General features: G+C 45.4%; 1 protein-coding gene across 1 annotated transcript; it reads left to right on the top strand.

Moving 5' to 3' along the window:
- Positions 1-821: 821 nt before the first annotated feature.
- LOC121549326 (serine/threonine-protein kinase Nek2) lies at positions 822-8627 on the top strand. Its single transcript, XM_041861188.1, has 9 exons — positions 822-1188; positions 1862-2079; positions 3884-4124; positions 5470-5552; positions 5877-6003; positions 6242-6473; positions 6805-6859; positions 7082-7158; positions 7465-8627. Exons 1-9 carry the CDS (start codon positions 1093-1095, stop codon positions 7674-7676), a joined length of 1341 nt encoding a protein of 446 aa, XP_041717122.1. The 5' UTR covers positions 822-1092; the 3' UTR covers positions 7677-8627.
- Positions 8628-20225: the final 11598 nt, after the last annotated feature.

The raw sequence follows: 20225 nt of genomic DNA, 5'->3' as shown, positions 1-20225 counted from the left end.
GGTCAACTGCTAACAATTTCTAACACACTGCTCTCCTGACATTGATTTATGGTGCAGAGGGATATTCATATTCATCATTGCTCTGGGACAGACAGAGAACTCAGTCTGGCTGCCCAGTGTTGTCTCACAAGGACAAGCTAAGCAGCAGAAATTATTCAAGCCAATGAGCCAGGGGTAAAAACACCCAAGAGGGCTGTCTGTCTCTTGATGTCCACTGTGTGACATTTGTTGTTACAATCTTAAAGATGAAAATACTTGTATAGTTCACAAAAGTCATGGTGGTTTTTTTTTACACTGGATATTATAGGATTAGTCAATACATTGTTATTAGATTTGTGGCACCAGGCAGTTTTCTATTCTGTTCTGTTCTATTATGTTCTGTTTTGCTCTATTCTAACTTGCATAGATGGACAATGTGTACTTTGATAGAATAGTTATCAATGTGTGGCACCACTCGGCAATTACGTGTTGTTACTTGCAGGATAAAATAACAGTTTGCTTTTACTGCCACATTGTGGTGAGATTATAACACACAGAGTAGTGTTATCAGTAAGGGAAGATTCCATATTTTAGATTTATACATTGGGTTCTGTGATGTTTTTTTAAATTACATGAGTACATGCATATCAATTTATTTCCCCCGCAATCATAATAGTACGTTTCCATCGGAAAAGAGTCCTCCTCTTTAAACACCCGCGCCAAATATTGCGGCTTTCAGATGCTTAGCAACCTGCATGTTGTATCTTAATTACAGCCAATCAGAATATTCTATATGTTGTAGGCGGACCAATCACATTGAATAATTCAGGCACCAATTTGAAACCAGCGACCGCGGTCCTTGTTTACTTTTCGTCATCAACACGAAACACTGTAACTTATAAATAAGTGATCGAAGAGATATAGCCAGCAATTACATTTAAAGAAAGAAGACGTCCATAATATTTGCCATTGCGAGAGTGGTTACGTTTTTGCTCTCCTTCGCTGAACACCTGCAAATAGCTACTGTCAGTACGTTAGCTAACGTTAAAGTAAACTACAGTAGCTACCTTAGATTGCAACCTTTGCATTTAGCTAGTAGCTAGCTTCGCCAAAATGCCATCTCGTGTTGACGATTATGAGGTGTTGTATACCATAGGATCAGGGTCTTATGGCAAATGTCAGAAAATACGGAGAAAATATGATGGGAAGGTAAGCGTTTTGCTTTTTACAGCGTTTACTGTACCTAGCTAGCTAGAAGCTAGCAAATGTAACTTAGCTACCTGTGCTACAGTAACGTTTGCTAATGTGATCGACCAAATATATGGTTCGACTTAGTGTAGCTAACGTTATGCTTACTAGCTAATATTAGCTAGCTAGTTAACGTTAGTCAACATGGCCACTAGCTTAGTAAACTCAACTCCATTGAGTTCACTAAGTAAACCACTTGGCCAGGCAGGTAACCCGTGCCCACACGAGACGTTTGCCTCTTGGCTCTTGAGCCAAAAGGGGTTCCAAAATTGACAGAAATACTGTCCAGAAATGACCTCATTAAACAGAAAGGGGAACACCAGACCTCCCAATATCTATGAGCAAAACTAAAGCATAAGCTATGGTGTTTACCTAAAACTGAGGATTTGGTGTCATATAGCCAACGTTACATATGTGAACAATACAGCTAACATTTAAGACAGCATTTGATGTAAAACAAGTAGCTAGTTGGTTAGTAGTTAGCAAATAAACATCTACATTGAAGGCTTTCTTTAAAGTATGTTCCCCACATCAAGCATTTGCTTCCATGCATTTCCTGTGAAGCCTTAGAAATGAAATAACATTTGGCCAATCAATAAATGCTTAATTTTGTGGTGTCTGGGTTAAATCATAGATTCTAGTTTGGAAGGAGCTGGACTATGGCACTATGGCTGAGAGCGAGAAGCATATGCTGGTGTCCGAGGTCAACCTCCTGCGTGAGCTGAAGCATCCAAACATTGTGAGATATTATGACCGCATCATAGACCGGACCAACACCACACTGTACATCGTTATGGAGCACTGTGAAGGCGGCGACCTCTCCAGCCTCATCACCACATGCATCAAAGACAGGTATTTGTGTTTTGTGCTGTCGTGTTTACCTTGGTTTCATTGTCCATCATGTATACAGTGCATTCGGAAAGTATTCAGACCTCTTCCCTTTTTACACATTTTGTTAAGTTACAGCCTTATTCTAAAATGTATTACATGTTTTCATCAATCTACACACAATACCCCATAATGACAAAGCAAAAACAGGTTTTTAGATTTTTTTGCAAGTATAAAAAATTAAAAACGGAAATAACATATTTACATAAGTATTCAGACCCTTTGCTATGAGACTTGAAACTGAGCTCAGGTACATCCTGTTTCCATTGATCATCCTTGATGTTTCTACAACTTGATTGGTGGTCAAATTCAACTGATTGGACATGATTTGGAAAGGCACACACCTGTCTATATAAGGTCCCACAGTTGACAGGGGATGTCAGAGTAAAAACCAAGCCATGATGTCAAAGGAATTGTCCGTAGAGCTCCGAGACAGGATTGTGACGAGGCACAGATCTGGGGAAGGGTACCAAAAAATGTCTGCAGCATTGAAGGTCCCCAAGTGGCCTCCATCATTCTTAAATGGAAGAACTTTGGAACCACCAAGACTCTTCCTAGAGCTGGCCGCCCGGCCAAACTGAGCAATCGGGGGAGAAAGGCCTTGGTCAGGGAGGTGACCAAGAACCCGATGGTCACTCTGACAGAGCTCCAGAGTTCCTCTGTGGAGATGGGAGAAGCTTCCAGAAGCACAACAATCTCTGCAGCACTCCACCAATCAAGCCTTTATGGTAGAGTGGCCAGATGGAAGCCACTCCTCAGTAAAAGGCACATGACAGCACTCTTGGAGTTAGCCAAAAGGCACCTAAGGACTCTCAGACGAAGAGAAACAAGATTATCTGGTCTGATGAAACCAAGATTGAACTCTTTGGCCTGAATGCCAAGCGTCACTTCTGGAGGAAACCTGGCACCATCCCTACGGTGAAGGATAGTGGTGGCAGCATCATGCTGTGGAGATGTCTTTCAGCGGCAGGGACTGGGAAACTTGTCAGGATCGAGGGAAAGATGGAGCAAAGTACAGAGAGATCCTTGATGAAAACCTGCTCCAGAGCGCTCAGTACCTCAGACTGGTGCGAAGGTTCACCTTCCAACAGGTCAACGACCCTAAGCACACAGCCAAGACAACGCAGGAGTGGCTCCGGGATAAGTCTCTGAATGTCCTTGAGTGGCCCAGCCAGAGCCCGGACTTGAACCTGATCGAACATCTCTGGAGAGACCTGAAAATAGCTGTGCAGCAACGCTCCCCATCCAACCTGACAGAGCTTAAGAGGATCTACAGAGAAGAATGGGAACAACTCCCCTAATACAGGTGTGCCAAGCTTGTAGCGTCATACCCAAGAAGACTCAAGGTTGTTATTGCTGTCAAAGGTGCTTCAACAAAGTACTGAGTAAAGGGTCTGAATACTTAAGTAAATGTAATATTTCAGTTTTGTATTTTTAATAAATTTGCAATTGATGAGGGGAAAAACTTTTAATCCATTTTAGAATAAGGCTGTAATGTAACAAAATGTGGAAAAAGTCAAGGGGTCTGAATAATTTCCAAATGCACTGTACATATCTCCAATGGCCATCCCACTCTGACACCTAGGTGGCGAACGGCGACAACCCACCCTTTGTGGGTGTTGAACACTGGCCTCCCAGCCTGTAGGCAAACTAAGGGTTGGCATGACTCAAATTAATTATACTAATTGCAAATTTGGTGTACATTTGGCATGTTCAACGTAACAGTATTGGTTGATAACTCCGTGCATGTTGTGTTCCTGGTGGCCAGGCGTTACTTGGAGGAGGAGTTCATCATGCGAGTCATGGCACAGCTCACTCTTGCACTGAAGGAGTGCCATCGCCGGAGCGATGGTGGAGCCACAGTGCTGCACAGAGATCTCAAGCCTGCCAATATCTTCCTGGATGTCAAGCAGAATGTCAAGCTCGGCGACTTTGGTCTCGCAAGAATCCTGAACCATGACACCAGTTTCGCTAAGACTTTCGTCGGAACCCCTTACTACATGTCGCCTGTGAGTCAATAGCAAAAGCAAAGGCCATCATACAATTGGGAATCCTATGATTATGGTTTTCAAAGTAAAACATTTTTTTCATGATGTAGCGTTTGGAGAGAGACTCTGGTTTTCTTTCTTTTTTTACACATATTTATTGGATTTGGGTAAAACTATTTGAATTCAATCACTTTTTGACAGCACCCCTTTTGATTTGAACAAAACCTTCCATACTTTTTGGACCTGAATGGCAAAACATTCAAGAGATAAAGGTGCTCTATTTTGCAGACCCCACCATACAATGAGACACCATGTCTTCATCACTGGAAAAGATACACGGTTGAGATTGATATCATTTAAAAGCTTACAAACAGGGCTGTTGTGCCCGTCATCGGTTGAGACACAACATGCTCTTCAATACAGGGTGGGTGTCATGTTTTGGCTGATAAATGTACTAAAATGGGAATATAATTCAAATGTTGACTTTCAAATGGTACCACAAAGATTGTTGGAGGTCCACATGGAGAATATTGACTTGAATGGGAATATGTTGTTTTAAATTACACTTTCAATCTTCCATAGGAAATCACAGAAATATAGATGATAGAATAATCATGACCATTTAAGTTGACATTCGATGGTGGGTGGACCGACGGCCACCTTTGTGGTAGTAATTAGAAGTTAAAATGTCAGTAAATTTTTTAATTTCAATGGTGTACCAGCTAAATTGCAGTGGTCTGAAGGGATAGGTCAATTCTATGAATTCTATTTCTATGATTGAAATGACACCCACCCTGTATTCAAGCGCATGTTGTCTCAACCGATGACGTGCACAACAAAAATACCTCAGATGATGTTAAGTAGGGTCTATGCTACAACATATGCTAATAGGATTTTTTTTGTTTACTAGTTGTTAGATAATTGACACTAAAGGTTAACATTTCTTCATAATTTTTATTCCCCCATTTTTTTCAAAGAAGCACTGTTTGTAAGCATTTAAATGATATCAAACTCAATCGTTTATCTTTTCCAGTGATGAAGAGATGGTGTCTCATGGTATGGTAGAGTATGCAAAATGAGGCAATTTTGAGCACATATCTCCTGAATGTTTTGGGATTGAGGTCCAAAAAAATCACTTTCTGACCACTTCTTCCATGGACAAACATGAATGGAAAGTTTTGTTTAAATCAAAAGGGATGCTGTCAAAAAGTGATACAATTCATATGGATTTGCCCATTTTCAAAAAGGCCAATCAACATAATTGGTACAGAAAAAGAAACACATTTCAACACCCCCCTCCCTCCCACCCCATACTCAAGTTTTCTAATCAATCTGTCCATGTGTGGACAATTTTCATATTTTACAGGAACAAATTAATCGCATGTCCTACAACGAGAAATCGGATATCTGGTCCCTGGGGTGCTTGTCGTATGAACTCTGTGCCTTATCGTAAGTTACTTTACCTGTCATCTATATTCTTACTAAATATCCCTCAGTCAAATCAAATCAAATCACATTTTATTGGCCACGTGCGCCGAATACAACAGGTGTAGACATTACGGTGAAATGCTTACTTACAGCCCTTAACCAACAATGCATTAATTTTTTTATAAAAAAATTCAAATAAAACAACAACAAAAAAGTGTTGAGAAAAAAAGAGCAGAAGTCAAATAATATAACAGTAGGGAGGCTATATACAGGGGGGTACCGGTGCAGAGTCAATGTGCGGGGGCACCGGCTAGTTGAGGTCTGACACATGTTTCTTCCATCTAGGCCTCCTTTCACAGCTTATAACCAAAAAGAGCTGGCAGAGAAGATCCGAGAGGGGACGTTCAGGAGGATCCCCTACCGGTACTCAGAGGAGCTGAACACACTCCTGTCCAGAATGCTCCATTTAAAGGTTTGGAATATGTTTCACAGTACAGAAAATCTCCATCTAAAGTTCAAGTCATCTTGTGAGCAACTCCTCACTGCTGCATACCTGTTGAGGAGATGATTATTTGTCTCCATCTCCAAGCACATAATTATGCTCAATATACAATTTCAATGTCATGAGATTTTAATCCCTCCCGCCCACCATTCTACTCTACCTGCCAGTTTGTTTTGTTGATTTGACTGTTGTTGTGCCTCGTTGCCAGGACTACCTGAGGCCCTCTGTGGAGTCCATTCTCCAGAGCAGCTTATTGGTGGACGTGGTCGCCGATGAGCAGAGGAGGATGCAGGCGCGCAACTGGAGGAGGTCGGACGATCCAGAGAAGCCAAAGCCAGCCGAGTCTTCAACCTCCCCGGCCGCCGCGGCGCTGAGGCTGAAGGAGCAAGCGCTGCGGGAGAGGGAGAAGGCCCTAAAGGAGCGTGAGGAGAGGCTGGAGCGTGAGTGTTTACCCTTATCAGGATTAAGCTTAATTCTGTTCTTAATTCACATTTCTAATCACTTAAGTTGACTGAATTGAAAACTGATTCAACCCCAACCCTGGTTTCTATAATGTCCTAGTCACAGATGAGACCTCTGGTGTTGAAACTAGCTTTTTTTTATTTTTTATTATCAGTGTTGCTTGGTGAGGACTGCTGAAATGTCTGTAATGACTGTTGTTTGTAGTCAATGTGTCACTGGCTATGCTACTGAGGACACAGACTGAATAGTTTTGTAATCTGTGGAATGTTGATGTAACTCTGGTGAATGTGTTTTGTATTCCTCCTACAGAGCGGGAGCAGGAGCTTTGTGTTCGTGAGAGAATATCGAATGAGAACCTTGCCAGGTAAAACAAAGCTCCCTTGGATCGCTTTACTTGAAATGCAGCAAACTGCTGTTTTTAATGTCACGTTTGACTAAATGCTAGGGCTTTAATCCTCCTCCAAGTTGTGTTAATTCTACCTTTGCTTCCCGCTTTGGTGTCATAATCGCATTCCTTGCTATAAAACTGCAAGAGGGTTGGCTATAATCTATTTTGACTCCCAACAATGTTTTCTTTTGATTTCAGAGCGGAGAGTTTGTTAAAGAGCTACAATCTGGTAAAACAGCAGAAGGCCCTGCCACCACTCTATTCCAATGACATAGGTATGGGAGTCAAGCGAAAAAACAGGAAAAGGGAGGATACGTGATTTTCTTCTTTATTGAAGTTGAACAATATGATATAGGGTAACCATGTTTTCAGATGACATAAAAGGGGAGGGAACACATTTAGGTCACTTTAAGACACCTGTGTTTTTATCTGGGCAAATTATGAACTTCAGAATTATTTTGGTAGACTGACTAATCACTGAGGCAATCCTACATATTACGGAAGGGTATTTTATCTGCAAATAATGTAGCGTTCAATAAAACCTTTTCAACATGTGTAACTCTGCCATCTTGGCCCCTTAGATGTGGGAGAGGAGAACATCTCCCCTGGAAAGAAGGTCAGTTTTGCCGGAGACAGCAAAGAGAACCAAAGGCCCGATCAGAAGCAGAGTGAGAAGAGCCAGGAGCTAGGGCTGAAGAGGAGGCTGCAGGCAGCCAACCTGCGGGCCCAGGCCCTGGAGGAGGTGGAGAGGAACTACCAGCTCAAGAGCAGGCAGATCCTAGGCATCCGCTAGCGCCAGGAGAGCCTGCTGTTGAGGGCCTGATTATCAGGGTCATATGAATGGAGGTCTGAGGTGTTTCCCAGAAGCTACTGGTCTCTGCTCAGTCTTTCTGACTAATAGAGAGTTTTAGAGCTACTGAATGCTAGTGGTCATATCCTTTAGGGAAAATATGTAGCTTTAATTTATTTGTATCGTAGTGAGTGATTTGTACTGTGGGGAAATTGCAAAAATATTGGATACCAAATATGTTTTTTTTGTGGTGTGTTTTTTCCACCTCGACATTTCAAATGTGTCGTTGTTAGACAGAATTGCACTGAAGTTATGATGCTTTGTACATAAAGTTGCATGAAAAATATATTTGAAGGGCTACGTTAGTACAGTGTGCAGAGATGTATGAATGGGCGTACACTCCCACATACACTGCTGGAAATATGTAAATGTTTTGCAAATATGAGTTTAGGAATTGGGAAGGGTTGGCAAATGTTGAGGCCATTGTTTTCTGTTAAAAATAGACATGGGTTCTGTGGAATTGTGCTCTCATTGACTGTTGTCCTTTGTGCTTTATTGTTCCTTTGCCCTTGAATTGTCTCCTATTATTAATCTCAAATGGGCATCATGTTATTATTTTGGTTAGGGCCTACATGATGAAGTTCAGCTCTTGGTACACGTTTCTAAACTTTTCATTTTGTTTTGTCAGCATAGAAATGTGACCATGTAAATTATTTTGGAATATAACGTGTCCTCTTGTAAAGGCAGCTATGTAATCAGAGCGATTACTGTCGAATAATGTACATTCTCTTTTTTTCAAGATGAAAGGTTTATGTTACATGCATTGATCTCATTCTTGCCTAGTACGGTTTATCTGTTGATTGAGTACGGTTGCATGCACACAATAATGCCATTATTGTTGATAGTCAGATTGATATAATAGTTCGATTAAAACGTTTACACGCTTTGCAAGAATTACGATTTCCCTAATAATCCTGTTTACATTGACACATCTGAAATCAGGCTACCAGATGGCACTCTGATAAATGCAGAACATGTCAATCAAAATAAACGATCTAACATATCGATCGTGTTATTTTTGGGAAGCTTATATGATTCTGAGTTCGGACATATAAAATGTGTATGTGAAAACTACTTCTAAAACGCATATATTCAGTTGTTCCGAACTCACTTCACCCGTGCTAAAGAGGGAGGCTCGCTCGGGTGGTCCTAGCACATGCGGAGATCAAATGCACAGCTGGAACGCCGATTAAGGTGTTTATGTGTCCTAATAATTCGCTCTAGCCAACAGCTAGCAGATACAGTGCGGGTAGGCTACCTACATTATGAGATGAATATGGATAAGAGCGATATTATTTGAATTTGTCAAACTGCAGCCAAGCATCGATCATCATGTAACCAGAATAAGACCCTCGATATTTATTGGAAAGGAGCATCAAGCTCATTACTTCGCACATTCACCACCCTGTGAATGTAACAGTGTTGCTTCCGTCCCTCTCCTCGCCCCAAACTGGGTTTGAACCAGGGACCCAATGCACACATCGACAACAGTCACCCTCGAAGCATCAGAGCAAGGGAAACAACTACTTCAAGGTCTCAGAGCGAGTGACGTTACCGATTGAAACGCTGCTAGCGCGCACCGCTAACTAGCTAGCCATTTCACACCGGTTACATGAAGTTCATAACTAATTTAATCTGTAGCCAAATACAGGGTTTCCCAAACTCGGTGCTGGGGCCCCCACACAGGTGATTCAAATAAAGCTTTGATTATTTGAATCCACTGTATAGTGCTAGAGCAAAAACCAAAACATGCACCATGTCTACCGAACAAATTGTCGGCATTTATAAAATTGTTCCAGCATTTCATGTTTCCATCAGCCCGGTCGTGACTTTTTTCATGCATCAGGTAATTCATCAGCATGAAACGGTTAGATGGAAATGTGGTTACTGGTGGGAAAATGTGTATATTTTCTTTATGGGGATTTTAGAATATTCGCATGAAAATCTGTCGCCAATTGGATGGAAACCTAGCTATTGATAGACACTATATATACAAAAGTATGTGGACACCCCTTCAAATCCACACCCGTTGGTGACAGCTGTATAAAATCGAGCACAGCCATGCAATCTCCATAGACAAACATTGGCAGTAGAATGGCCTTACTGAGCTCAGTGGCTTTCAACGTGGCACTGTCATAGGATGCCACCTTTCCAACAAGTCAGTTTGTCAAATTTCTGCCCTAGAGATTCCCCAGTCAACTGTAAGTGATGTTATTGTAAAGTGGAAACGTCTAGGAGCAACAATTGCTCAGCCGATAAGTGGTAAACCACACAAACTCACAGAACGGGAGTGCCGAGTGCTGTAGCACATAAAAATCGTCTGTCTTCGGTTGCAACACTCACTACTGATTTCCAAACTGCCTCTGGAAGCAACGTCAGCACAAGAACTGTTCGTCGGGAGCTTCATGAAATGGGTTTCGAGCAGGTGTCCACATACTTTTGGTAATCTAGTGCACTCTAGATGTAAAGGGTTGTAGTAATCAGTATCTCCCACAAGAGGTAATCATTTATCATCTTCCCTTCATATTGGAATGGTTGAAATATCGTTCGAAAGTGGCTGGAGAAATCTGCAGGTGAAGAACCTCCTAAATGAATCCTGTATGGAACGCCATTTGGGTCTGCGTGTCAAAAAAGATACATGTCAAATAAGCTTTTAATTTCACACGTCAAATAACAAAATTATATTATAGAATGTTGTGTGTGCTGAATTTGCACTTTGTGTTTACAATACCGCGTTGGTAATAAGGCATTATTTGTTCGACCGAATGGGAAAACGTCTGTGTGATCATTTGAAATAAGAGCAGGATCAAAAATGTTTGCAAATATCTTTGATACAGATGTTATTAGAAACTTTAGCTTGGTACCATCCTAGGCCAACTGCGTATGGAACGCCGTTTGGGTCTTTGCGTGTCAAAAACGATACTGTCAAATAACAGTATTTGACGCGTCAAATAAGCTTTTTATTTGACAGGTCAAATAACACAACTCTATTATAGAATGTTGTGTGTGCTGAATTTGCACGTGCAAGCCAAGCTCCACCACTACGATCAGTAGCACTGTCAAAGCTGTACAACAAATAAAAGTCTGCAAACAAGCACACACCGGGTACGAACGATGTGTTTACAATACCGCGTTGGCGTTATTTGTTCGATCGAATGGGAAAACGTCTGTGTGAGCATTTTAAATAAGATCAGGTTCAAAAATGTTTGTAAATATCTTTGACACAGATGTTATTAGCAACTTCTGCGGTAGTTAGCTAGCTTTAGCTTGGTAACGTTACCTAGCTAGCACCAATGCAACCAGCCAGAAAACAATGACCAGTAGAAACTGCAGTCATTTTCAATATTCTTAGCAATGATTTAGGAATCCATGTGAGTAAGTATTAGCTTGTTGTTGAACTTCAGTTCATGAAAATAACTAGCTAGCTACTTAACCCTGTTGCCCAAAGCTAACGTTATAAGCAGCCAGCTCCCTTCATCTGGCTAGTGAGGCTTGACCAGCCTGGGTTATGTGTTGTGAAGCTAGCCATAATAAAGGTTATCAACAATAGTGGAATTTGCGGTTGGCCTTCAGAATAAAAGTCCCTATTTGAAAGTGGCGCAGGCTGTTAAAATTGGTGGACTCGTGCCATATTTAGACTAGAGAATGTTAAACAAGGTTGGAGTGTTGTAATGTGGAGCAATGACATTGGGTATCAGTCTACTCTGTGACACCCACAGAACACAACTGTGAAGAGTTTACGCTAATATTAGCGTCGTAGCTCTTATCAGGGACTTTGACTGTGGGAAATCACCTCCCCAGTCAGCCTATTGTGCGTACTGACAATCAAATTGCACTGTACAGCCTAACCTAAGGATTGGGGATAAATGAAATGGGGTATCAGTCTATTCAGTACCCAAGTGCTTTTTTCCCCAAAGTCCTCCTCAGAGTTATCAGACTCCAAAACATCCACGTTGTATTGTTTTTCCTCTGGAATAGTGTTCAATACACATAGTAGGTTGACTGGTACAATAAATGTGGCTCAATTCTGTGGTTTCAGAGTCCCGCAATAAGAGCTACGATGCTAATGTTCTCTGGGTGTCACTGAGTAGACTGATACCCCATGTCATTGATCCACAATCCATAAGTAAGACTGTACAGTGAAATAAGTATGCCCCCAATGCAATTCTAAAGTGTAATACATCCAGTGTGATTTCAACTAGATTTTTGTCAAATTAACAAATTATTGTCTTTTGTTGAATTTATATAACAACATTCCAAGCTCGTTTAGCATGATCTATTCAATTATGGCATAATTCCACTATTTGTATTCATTTGCGTCACTGTCAATGACAGACGTTTATATTGAAGGCGAACCGCAAATTCCACTATTGTGGCAAATCCTCATTGTGGCTAGCTTCACATAGGTGGGTCCGACCACCATTAATCAAATAACTGTCTTATAAATATGGGGTCTTTTAGATGATGACACCTAGCTAGATAGTTAGCTAGCTAACTATAGCTACTGAAACAGATTGTCGTTTTGCTATGTTTTTGGGGAAGAACATTGTTTGCATCCATCCGCTAGCTAGCCTTTTTTATGACCAGTAATGTCTAGAGCTTGGGGAAGTGTGTCTGCGCTCGTGCGGCAGTAGCAGGTGAGCGAGACAAAACTTTTTATTTATTTATTTATTATTTTATTTCACCTTTATTTAACCAGGTAAACCAGTTGAGAACAGGTTCTCATTTACAACTGCGACCTGGCCAAGATAAAGCAAAGCAGTGCAATAAATAAAGTCAAAAATACAACAGAAAATATATATACAGTGTGTGCAAATGTAGCAAGTTATGGAGGTAAGGCAATAAATAGGCTATAGTGCAGAATAATTACAATAGTATTAACACTGGAATGCTAGATGTGCAAGAGATTATGTGCAAATTGAGATACTGTGTAACGATCCCGGCAGTCTGAGTCGGGTCCTGTCTGTGGACTAGTTTTTCTGCTCGTGATCTCCAGTTTCCCGAGGGTTCTGGAACGCTCCGGGGAGCTCTCTTGATTTCCGCACCTGCATCCCATCAGCAATCTGCACACCTGGTCCTGATCATCACCCTTCTTAGGCTCTGGCCTAACATCCATTCCCTGCCGGATCGTTAGCCATGAACAGTAGGTTTACCAGAGTATCAGTCTTAGAGCGTCTAGCGTTAGTTTTGTTGTTTTGCACCTTGTTGGTTTGTTGTTTACTTACCTCCGTTTTGTTCCATCTGCAGTCACTCATCCGGGACCTTCATCCAACCTCTGCCTGGTGGTCGGCGGCTGCCGAGCCATGATGGGATCAACCACTGCACCCCCAACAACTAATCAACGCCGCCCGCTCTGTTCCCTGGATTATTCAGCATCACTCTTGAATTTGTAAATAAACACTCACCTTCGTTTCAACTTACCTTGTCCTGGTCTGCTTCTGGGTTCTGGCTTTGTAACTCGTGACAGAACGATCCGGCCAGTATGAACCCAGCGGACCTGGACTCTGTTCGCCATGCCATTTCCCATCAGGAGAAGATGTTGGGACAACATAGCACGGCACTACAGGAGATAGCGTTGTCAGTTCGGAACCTTTCTACCGGTCTGACGGAGGTCCAGAACCAGCGCAAGTTTCCGGTGGAGGATCCACTACCGGTTTCACCCATCTCGCCTGCCGCGTCTGGAGCTGTGTCCTTCCGTGAGCCCAAGGTTCCGACGCCGGATAAATATGAGGGGAGCTGGGAAGATGCCGTTCTTTCCTTATGCAGTGTGGGTTAGTGTTCGATCTACAGCCCTACTCTTATGCCACAGACAAGGCTAGGATAGCCTTTGTGATTGAGTTGCTGCGTGGTCGAGCGCTGGAGTGGGCTTCAGCCGTTTGGGAACGACAAGACCCCTGCATGGCTTCATACCAGGGGTTCACGGCCGAGATGAGGAAGCTCTTCGACCATTCCGTCCGAGGGAGGGACGCCGCTAGGCGCCTGTTTTCGCTTCACCAAGGAACTCGTAGCGTGGCCGACTTCGTGATCGAGTTCAAGACGTTGGCTGTGGAGAGTGGGTGGAATGAGGAGTCTCTGCAAGCGGCCTTTTACCAGGGTCTGTCGGAGCAGCTCAAGGATGAGTTGATCTCCTATCCGGAGCCTAGTGACCTGGACAGCTTGGTAGCCTTGTCTATTCGGGTGGATAATCGAGTCCGAGAGCGAAGGAGGGAGAAGCAATGGGGTCCGTCCAATCGATCAGCTTCTCAGTTCCCAGTCGGGTCGGGTGGTGGACCAGAACACGTCGATCATTCTCCACCACAAAGGATTAGTGGAGAGGTCCTCTCTCCCGATTCTGAACCCATGCAAGTGGGGGCGGCACGGGTTAACCAAGGAGGAGCGTCAACATAGACGTAAGACCAACTGCTGCCTCTACTGTGGTAGCTCGGGACATTACATCTCCACTTGTTCCCGGCGGTCGTCAAACTGCCCGGCTCGCTAAAGTTGGGAGGACTTTTAGCGAGCCAGTTTCAACCTCTCAGTACCTCTGTCAGACCCCGTTTCCCGGCTACCCTTGTGAACAGGAATCAGAGCTTAGCGATTAACGCTTTTATCGATTCAGGTGCCGATGGAAGCTTTCTTGATGCCGAGTTGGTGGAACAGCTGGGGCTTTCCAAGGAGCAATTGCCGGAAGCCATTGAAGCGACCACTCTGAACGGCAGTAGTCTGGCACGTATCACGATGAGGACTGAACCGGTTAAGATGCTGTTGTCGGGGAATCATTCGGAGATAATTTCATTCTTCATTCTGCCGTCTTCCCATGTTCCTCTGGTCCTTGGATACCCCTGGCTGAAGGAACACAATCCCACGTTCGATTGGGTGACGGGCAAGGTAACGAGTTGGAGCCTTGATTGTCATGCTAACTGTCTCAAGACTGCCTGTCCCCATTCGGTTCCCAGTCAGGTGATTGAGGCTAAACCCCCAGATTTGTCCCTGGTTCCCGAGACATATCACGATTTGGGGGAAGTGTTCAGTAAGCAGAAGGCTCTGTCACTCCCTCCCCACCGACCATATGATTGTGCCATCAACCTGTTCCCTGGAGCTGTCTACCCCAAGGGAAGGTTATACAGTATCTCCCGCCCTGAACGTGAGGCTTTGGAGACCTACATCAAGGAGTCCCTAGCTGCTGGTCTCGTTCGTCCCTCGTCATCACCCCTGGGGGCAGGATTCTTCTTTGTGGGTAAGAAGGATGGCTCTCTTCGACCGTGTATTGATTATCGGGGGTTTGAATGACATCACGATCAAGAACAAGTATCCCCTGCCCTTGATGAGTTCTGCCTTCGACTCCTTACAGGGTGCTACGGTGTTCACCAAGCTAGACCCCACGCAATGCGTATCACATGGTCCGGATCAGAGAGGGAGACGAGTGGTTGACGGGTTTCAATACACCGATGGGTCACTTCGAGTATCAGGTGATGCCGTTTGGACTGACCAATGCTCCAGCGGTATTCCAGAGTATGGTGAACGACGTCCTGAGAGATATGATCGGTCTCTTTGTGTTTGTTTACCTGGATGACATTCTGATCTTCTCGAAGGAACCTTCCGACCACGTCCAGCATGTCCGGCAGGTTCTGCAGCGATTGTTGGAGAATCGCCTGTTCGTGAAGGCCGAGAAGTGCGAGTTTCACGCCACACGACATCCTTTCTCGGGTACATCATCTCCAGGGGAGAGATTAGGATGGACCAGGAGAAGGTTAGAGCGGTTCTGGAATGGGCCCAGCCCGGCACGAGATTGCAGCTCCAGAGATTTTTGGGGTTTGCGAATTTCTACCGCAGATTCATCCGGGATTACAGCCGTGTGGCCGCTCCGTTGACGGCCTTGACTTCCAGTATCAGGAGCTTCAAGTGGAATCCGGAGGCGGATCGAGCGTTTCTGGATTTGAAGAGGCGATTCACCAACGCACCGATTCTCTCTCAACCGGACACGGCCCGTCAGTTCGTCGTTGAAGTGGACGCGTCTGATGTGGGGAGTTGGCGCCATCCTGTCGCAGCGATGCTCCACGGACAGTAAACTCCATCCCTGCGCCTACTATCTCGTCGCCTTTCGCCTGCGGAGAGGAATTACGATGTGGGTAACCGGGAGCTTCTCGCGGTGAAACTTGCCTTGGAGGAGTGGCGCCACTGGTTGGAGGGGCGGAGCAGCCGTTTATTGTCTGGACTGACCACAAGAACCTTGCTTACGTGCAATCGGCTAGACGTCTCAACTCCCGTCAGGCCAGGTGGTCGTTGTTTTTCGGACGATTCAATTTTTCCCTGACGTTCCGACCTGGATCTAAGAACGGCAAGGCGGACGCCTTGTCTCGGATGTTCTCCAAGACGGAGGAGAGTGGGTCCAAGACCGAGACAATTCTCCCCCGGAACTGCGTCGTGGGAGCTGTTAGGTGGAAGATTGAGGAGGAGGTGATGGCGGCTCTTCGGACGCAGCCCGGTCCCGGTAACGGTCCACCCGGTCGGTTGTTTGTGCCTGAGTCGGTTCGTCCTGCGGTCCTCAAATGGTCCCACGCCAGCAAGATGGCTTGTCACCCTGGCGTGGCTCGGACGATGGCGTTTCTTCGCAGACGTTTTTGGTGGCCTGCCATGGCCGAGGATACTCGGGGTTATGTTGCTGCCTGTCCAGTGTGTGCGCAGAATAAGAGTACCAATCGGCCCAGCTCTGGACTACTTCACCCCCTTCCTATTCCCCGGCGACCATGGTCGCATCTGGCCCTGGACTTTGTCACTGGGTTGCCCGCTTCTGAGGGGAACACGGTCGTTCTGACTATCGTGGACAGATTCAGCAAGTTCGCCCACTTTGTGCCAATTGCCAAGCTTCCCTCTGCCTCGGAGACGTCCGAGATCCTGGTTAGGGAGGTTTTCAGGGTCCATGGGTTGCCCAGTGATATCGTTTCCGACCGTGGCCCTCAGTTTACCTCTGCTGTCTGGAAGTCCTTCTGTTTGGCCATTGGAGCTACAGTCAGTCTCACATCTGGGTTTCACCCCCAATCTAATGGTCAGGCGGAGAGAGCCAACCAGAAGATGGAATCCACGCTACGCTGCCTGGCCTCTTCCAACCCCACCTCCTGGGTCTCTCAGTTGCCTTGGGTTGAGTATGCCCACAATACTCTCCCTACATCTGCCACTGGGATGTCTCCCTTCCAGTGCCTGTATGGCTACCAACCTCCCTTGTTCCCTTCTCAGGAGAAGGAGCTCTCAGTGCCTTCTGTTCAGGCCCATATTCGTCGTTGCCACCGGACCTGGCATCGGGCCAGAAAGGCACTCCTTAGAGTTTCGGACCGGTATCAGCTCCAGGCGAATCGTCGCCGGATCCCCGCTCCCACCTACACCATCGGAGATAGGGTCTGGTTGGCCACACGGGATCTTCCTTTACGGACTGAGTCTAGGAAGTTGTTACCGAAGTTCATTGGTCCGTTTGTGGTGGAGAAGGTGATCAATCCGGTGGCAGTTCGACTCAAACTCCCGAGGACGCTCAGAGTCCATCCCACCTTTCATGTCTCCTGCCTCAAGCCTGTTTTCCTCAGTCCTCTGTTGCCTCCTCCGCCTCCTCCTCCTCCTCCTCGGATGATCGGAGGCGGTCCTGCCTACACGGTGCGGCGCATCATGGATTCCAGACGGCGGGGCCGGGGTTTCCAGTATCTCGTGGACTGGGAGGGGTATGGTCCTGAAGAGAGGAGTTGGATTCCGCGGCGACAGATCCTAGATGCTGACCTCATCCGTGACTTCTACCGCCTCCATCCTGGCGCTCCGGGAGTCCGCCCGGTGGCGTTCGTCGGAGGGGGTACTGTAACGATCCCGGCAGTCTGAGTCGGGTCCTGTCTGTGGACTAGTTTTTCTGCTCGTGATCTCCAGTTTCCGAGGATTCTGGAACGCTCCGGGGAGCTCTCTTGATTTCCGCACCTGCATCCCATCAGCAATCTGCACACCTGGTCCTGATCATCACCCTTCTTAGGCTCTGGCCTAACATCCATTCCCTGCCGGATCGTTAGCCATGAACAGTAGGTTTACCAGAGTATCAGTCTTAGAGCGTCTAGCGTTAGTTTTGTTGTTTTGCACCTTGTTGGTTTGTTGTTTACTTACCTCCGTTTTGTTCCATCTGCAGTCACTCATCCGGGACCTTCATCCAACCTCTGCCTGGTGGTCGGCGGCTGCCGAGCCATGATGGGATCAACCACTGCACCCCCAACAACTAATCAACGCCGCCCGCTCTGTTCCCTGGATTATTCAGCATCACTCTTGAATTTGTAAATAAACACTCACCTTCGTTTCAACTTACCTTGTCCTGGTCTGCTTCTGGGTTCTGGCTTTGTAACTCGTGACATACTGGGGTGCAAAAGAGCAAAATAAATAACAATATAGGGATGAGGTAGTTGGGTGGGCTAATTTCAGATGGGCTGTGTACAGGTGCAGTGATCGGTAAGGTGCTCTGACAACTGATGCTTAAAGTTATTGAGGGAGATAAGAGTCTCCAGCTTCAGAGATTTTTGCAATTCGTTCCAGTCATTGGCAGCAGAGAACTGGAAGGAATGGCGGCCAAAGGAGGTGTTGGCTTTGGGAATGACCAGTGAGATATACCTGCTGGAGCGTAGACTACGGGTGGGTGCTGCTATGGTGACCAATGAGCTAAGATAAGGCGGGGATTTGCCTAGCAGTGATTTATAGATGGCCTGGAGCCAGTGGGTTTGACGACGAACATGTAGTGAGGACCAGCCAACAAGAGCATACAGGTCACAGTGGTGGGTAGTGTATGGGGCTTTGGAGACAAAACGGATGGCACTGTGATAGACTACATCCAATTTGCTGAGTAGAGTGTTGGAGGCTATTTTGTAAATGACATCGCCGAAGTCAAGGATCGGTTGGATAGTCAGTTTTACGAGGGCATGTTTGGCAGCATGAGTGAAGGAGGCTTTGTTGCGAAATAGGAAGCCGATTCTAGATTTAACTTTGGATTGGAGATTCTTTATGTGAGTCTGGAAGTTGAGTTTACAGTCTAACCAGACACCTAGGTATTTGTAGTTGTCCACATACTCTAGGTCAGACCCGTCGAGAGTGGTGATTCTAGTCGGGTGGGCGGGTGCCAGCAGCGTTCGATTGAAAAGCATGCATTTAGTTTTACTAGTGTTTAAGAGCAGTTGGAGGCTACTGAAGGATTGTTGTATGGCATTGAAGCTCGTTTGGAGGTTTGTTAACACAGTGTCCAATGAAGGGCCAGATGTATACAAAATGGTGTCGTCTGCGTAGAGGTGGATCTGAGAGTCACCAGCAGCAAGAGCGACATCATTGATATACACGGAGAAAAGTGTCGGCCCAAGAATTGAACCCTGTGGCACCCCCATAGAGACTGCCATAGGTCCAGACAACAGGCCCTCCGATTTGACACACTGAACTCTATCTGAGAAGTAGTTGGTGAACCAGGCGAGGCAGTCATTTGAGAAACCAAGGCTATTTAGTCTGCCAATAAGAATGCGGTGGTTGACAGAGTCGAAAGCCTTGGCCAGGTCGATGAAGACGGCTGCACAGTACTGTCTATTATCAATCGCGGTTATAATATCGTTTATGACCTTGAGCGTGGCTGAAGTGCACCCGTGACCAGCTCGGAAACCGGATTGCATAGCGGAGAAGGTACGGTGGTATTCGAAATGGTCGGTGATCTGTTTGTTAACTTGGCTTTCAAATACTTTCGAAAGGCAGGGCAGGATGGATATAGGTCTGTAGCAGTTTGGATCTAGAGTGTCACCCCCCTTTGAAGAGGGGGATGACCGCGGCAGCTTTCCAATCTCTGGGGATCTCAGACGTTATGAAAGAGAGGTTGAACAGACTAGTAATAGGGGTAGCGACAATTTCGGCTAGTTTTAGAAAGAAAGGGTCCAGATTGTCTAGCCCAGCTGATTTGTAGGGGTCCAGATTTTGCAGCGCTTTCAAAACATCAGCTGTCTGAATTTGTGTGAAGGAGAAGCGGGGGGCATGGGCAAGTTGCAGCAGAGGGTGCAGAGTTGGTGGCCGGGTTAGTGGTAGCCAGATGGAAAGCATGGCCAGCTGTAGCAAAATGCTTGTTGAAATTCTCGATTATTGTAGATTTATCGGTGGTGATAGTGTTTCCTAGCCTCAGTGCAGTGGGCAGCTGGGAGGAAGTGCTCTTATTCTCCATGGACTTTACAGTGTCCCAAAACTTTTTGGAGTTAGTGCTACAGGATGCAAATTTCTGTTTGAAAAAGTTAGCCTTTGCTTTCCTGACTGCTTGTGTATATTGGTTCCTAACTTCCCTGAAAAGTTGCATATCGCGGGGGCTATTTGATGCTAATGCTGTACGCCACAGGATGTTTTTGTGCTGGTCAAGGGCAGTCAAGTCTGAGGAGAACCAGGGGCTATATCGGTTCTTAGTTCTGTATTTTTTGAATGGGGCATGTTTATTTAAGATTGAGAGGAAATTACTTTTAAGGAACAACCAGGCATCCTCTACTG

The sequence above is a fragment of the Coregonus clupeaformis genome, chromosome 33 (genome assembly GCF_020615455.1).
Source record: "Coregonus clupeaformis isolate EN_2021a chromosome 33, ASM2061545v1, whole genome shotgun sequence".
Lineage (NCBI taxonomy): Eukaryota > Metazoa > Chordata > Actinopteri > Salmoniformes > Salmonidae > Coregonus > Coregonus clupeaformis.
This window is presented reverse-complemented; position numbering and strand designations above follow the sequence as displayed.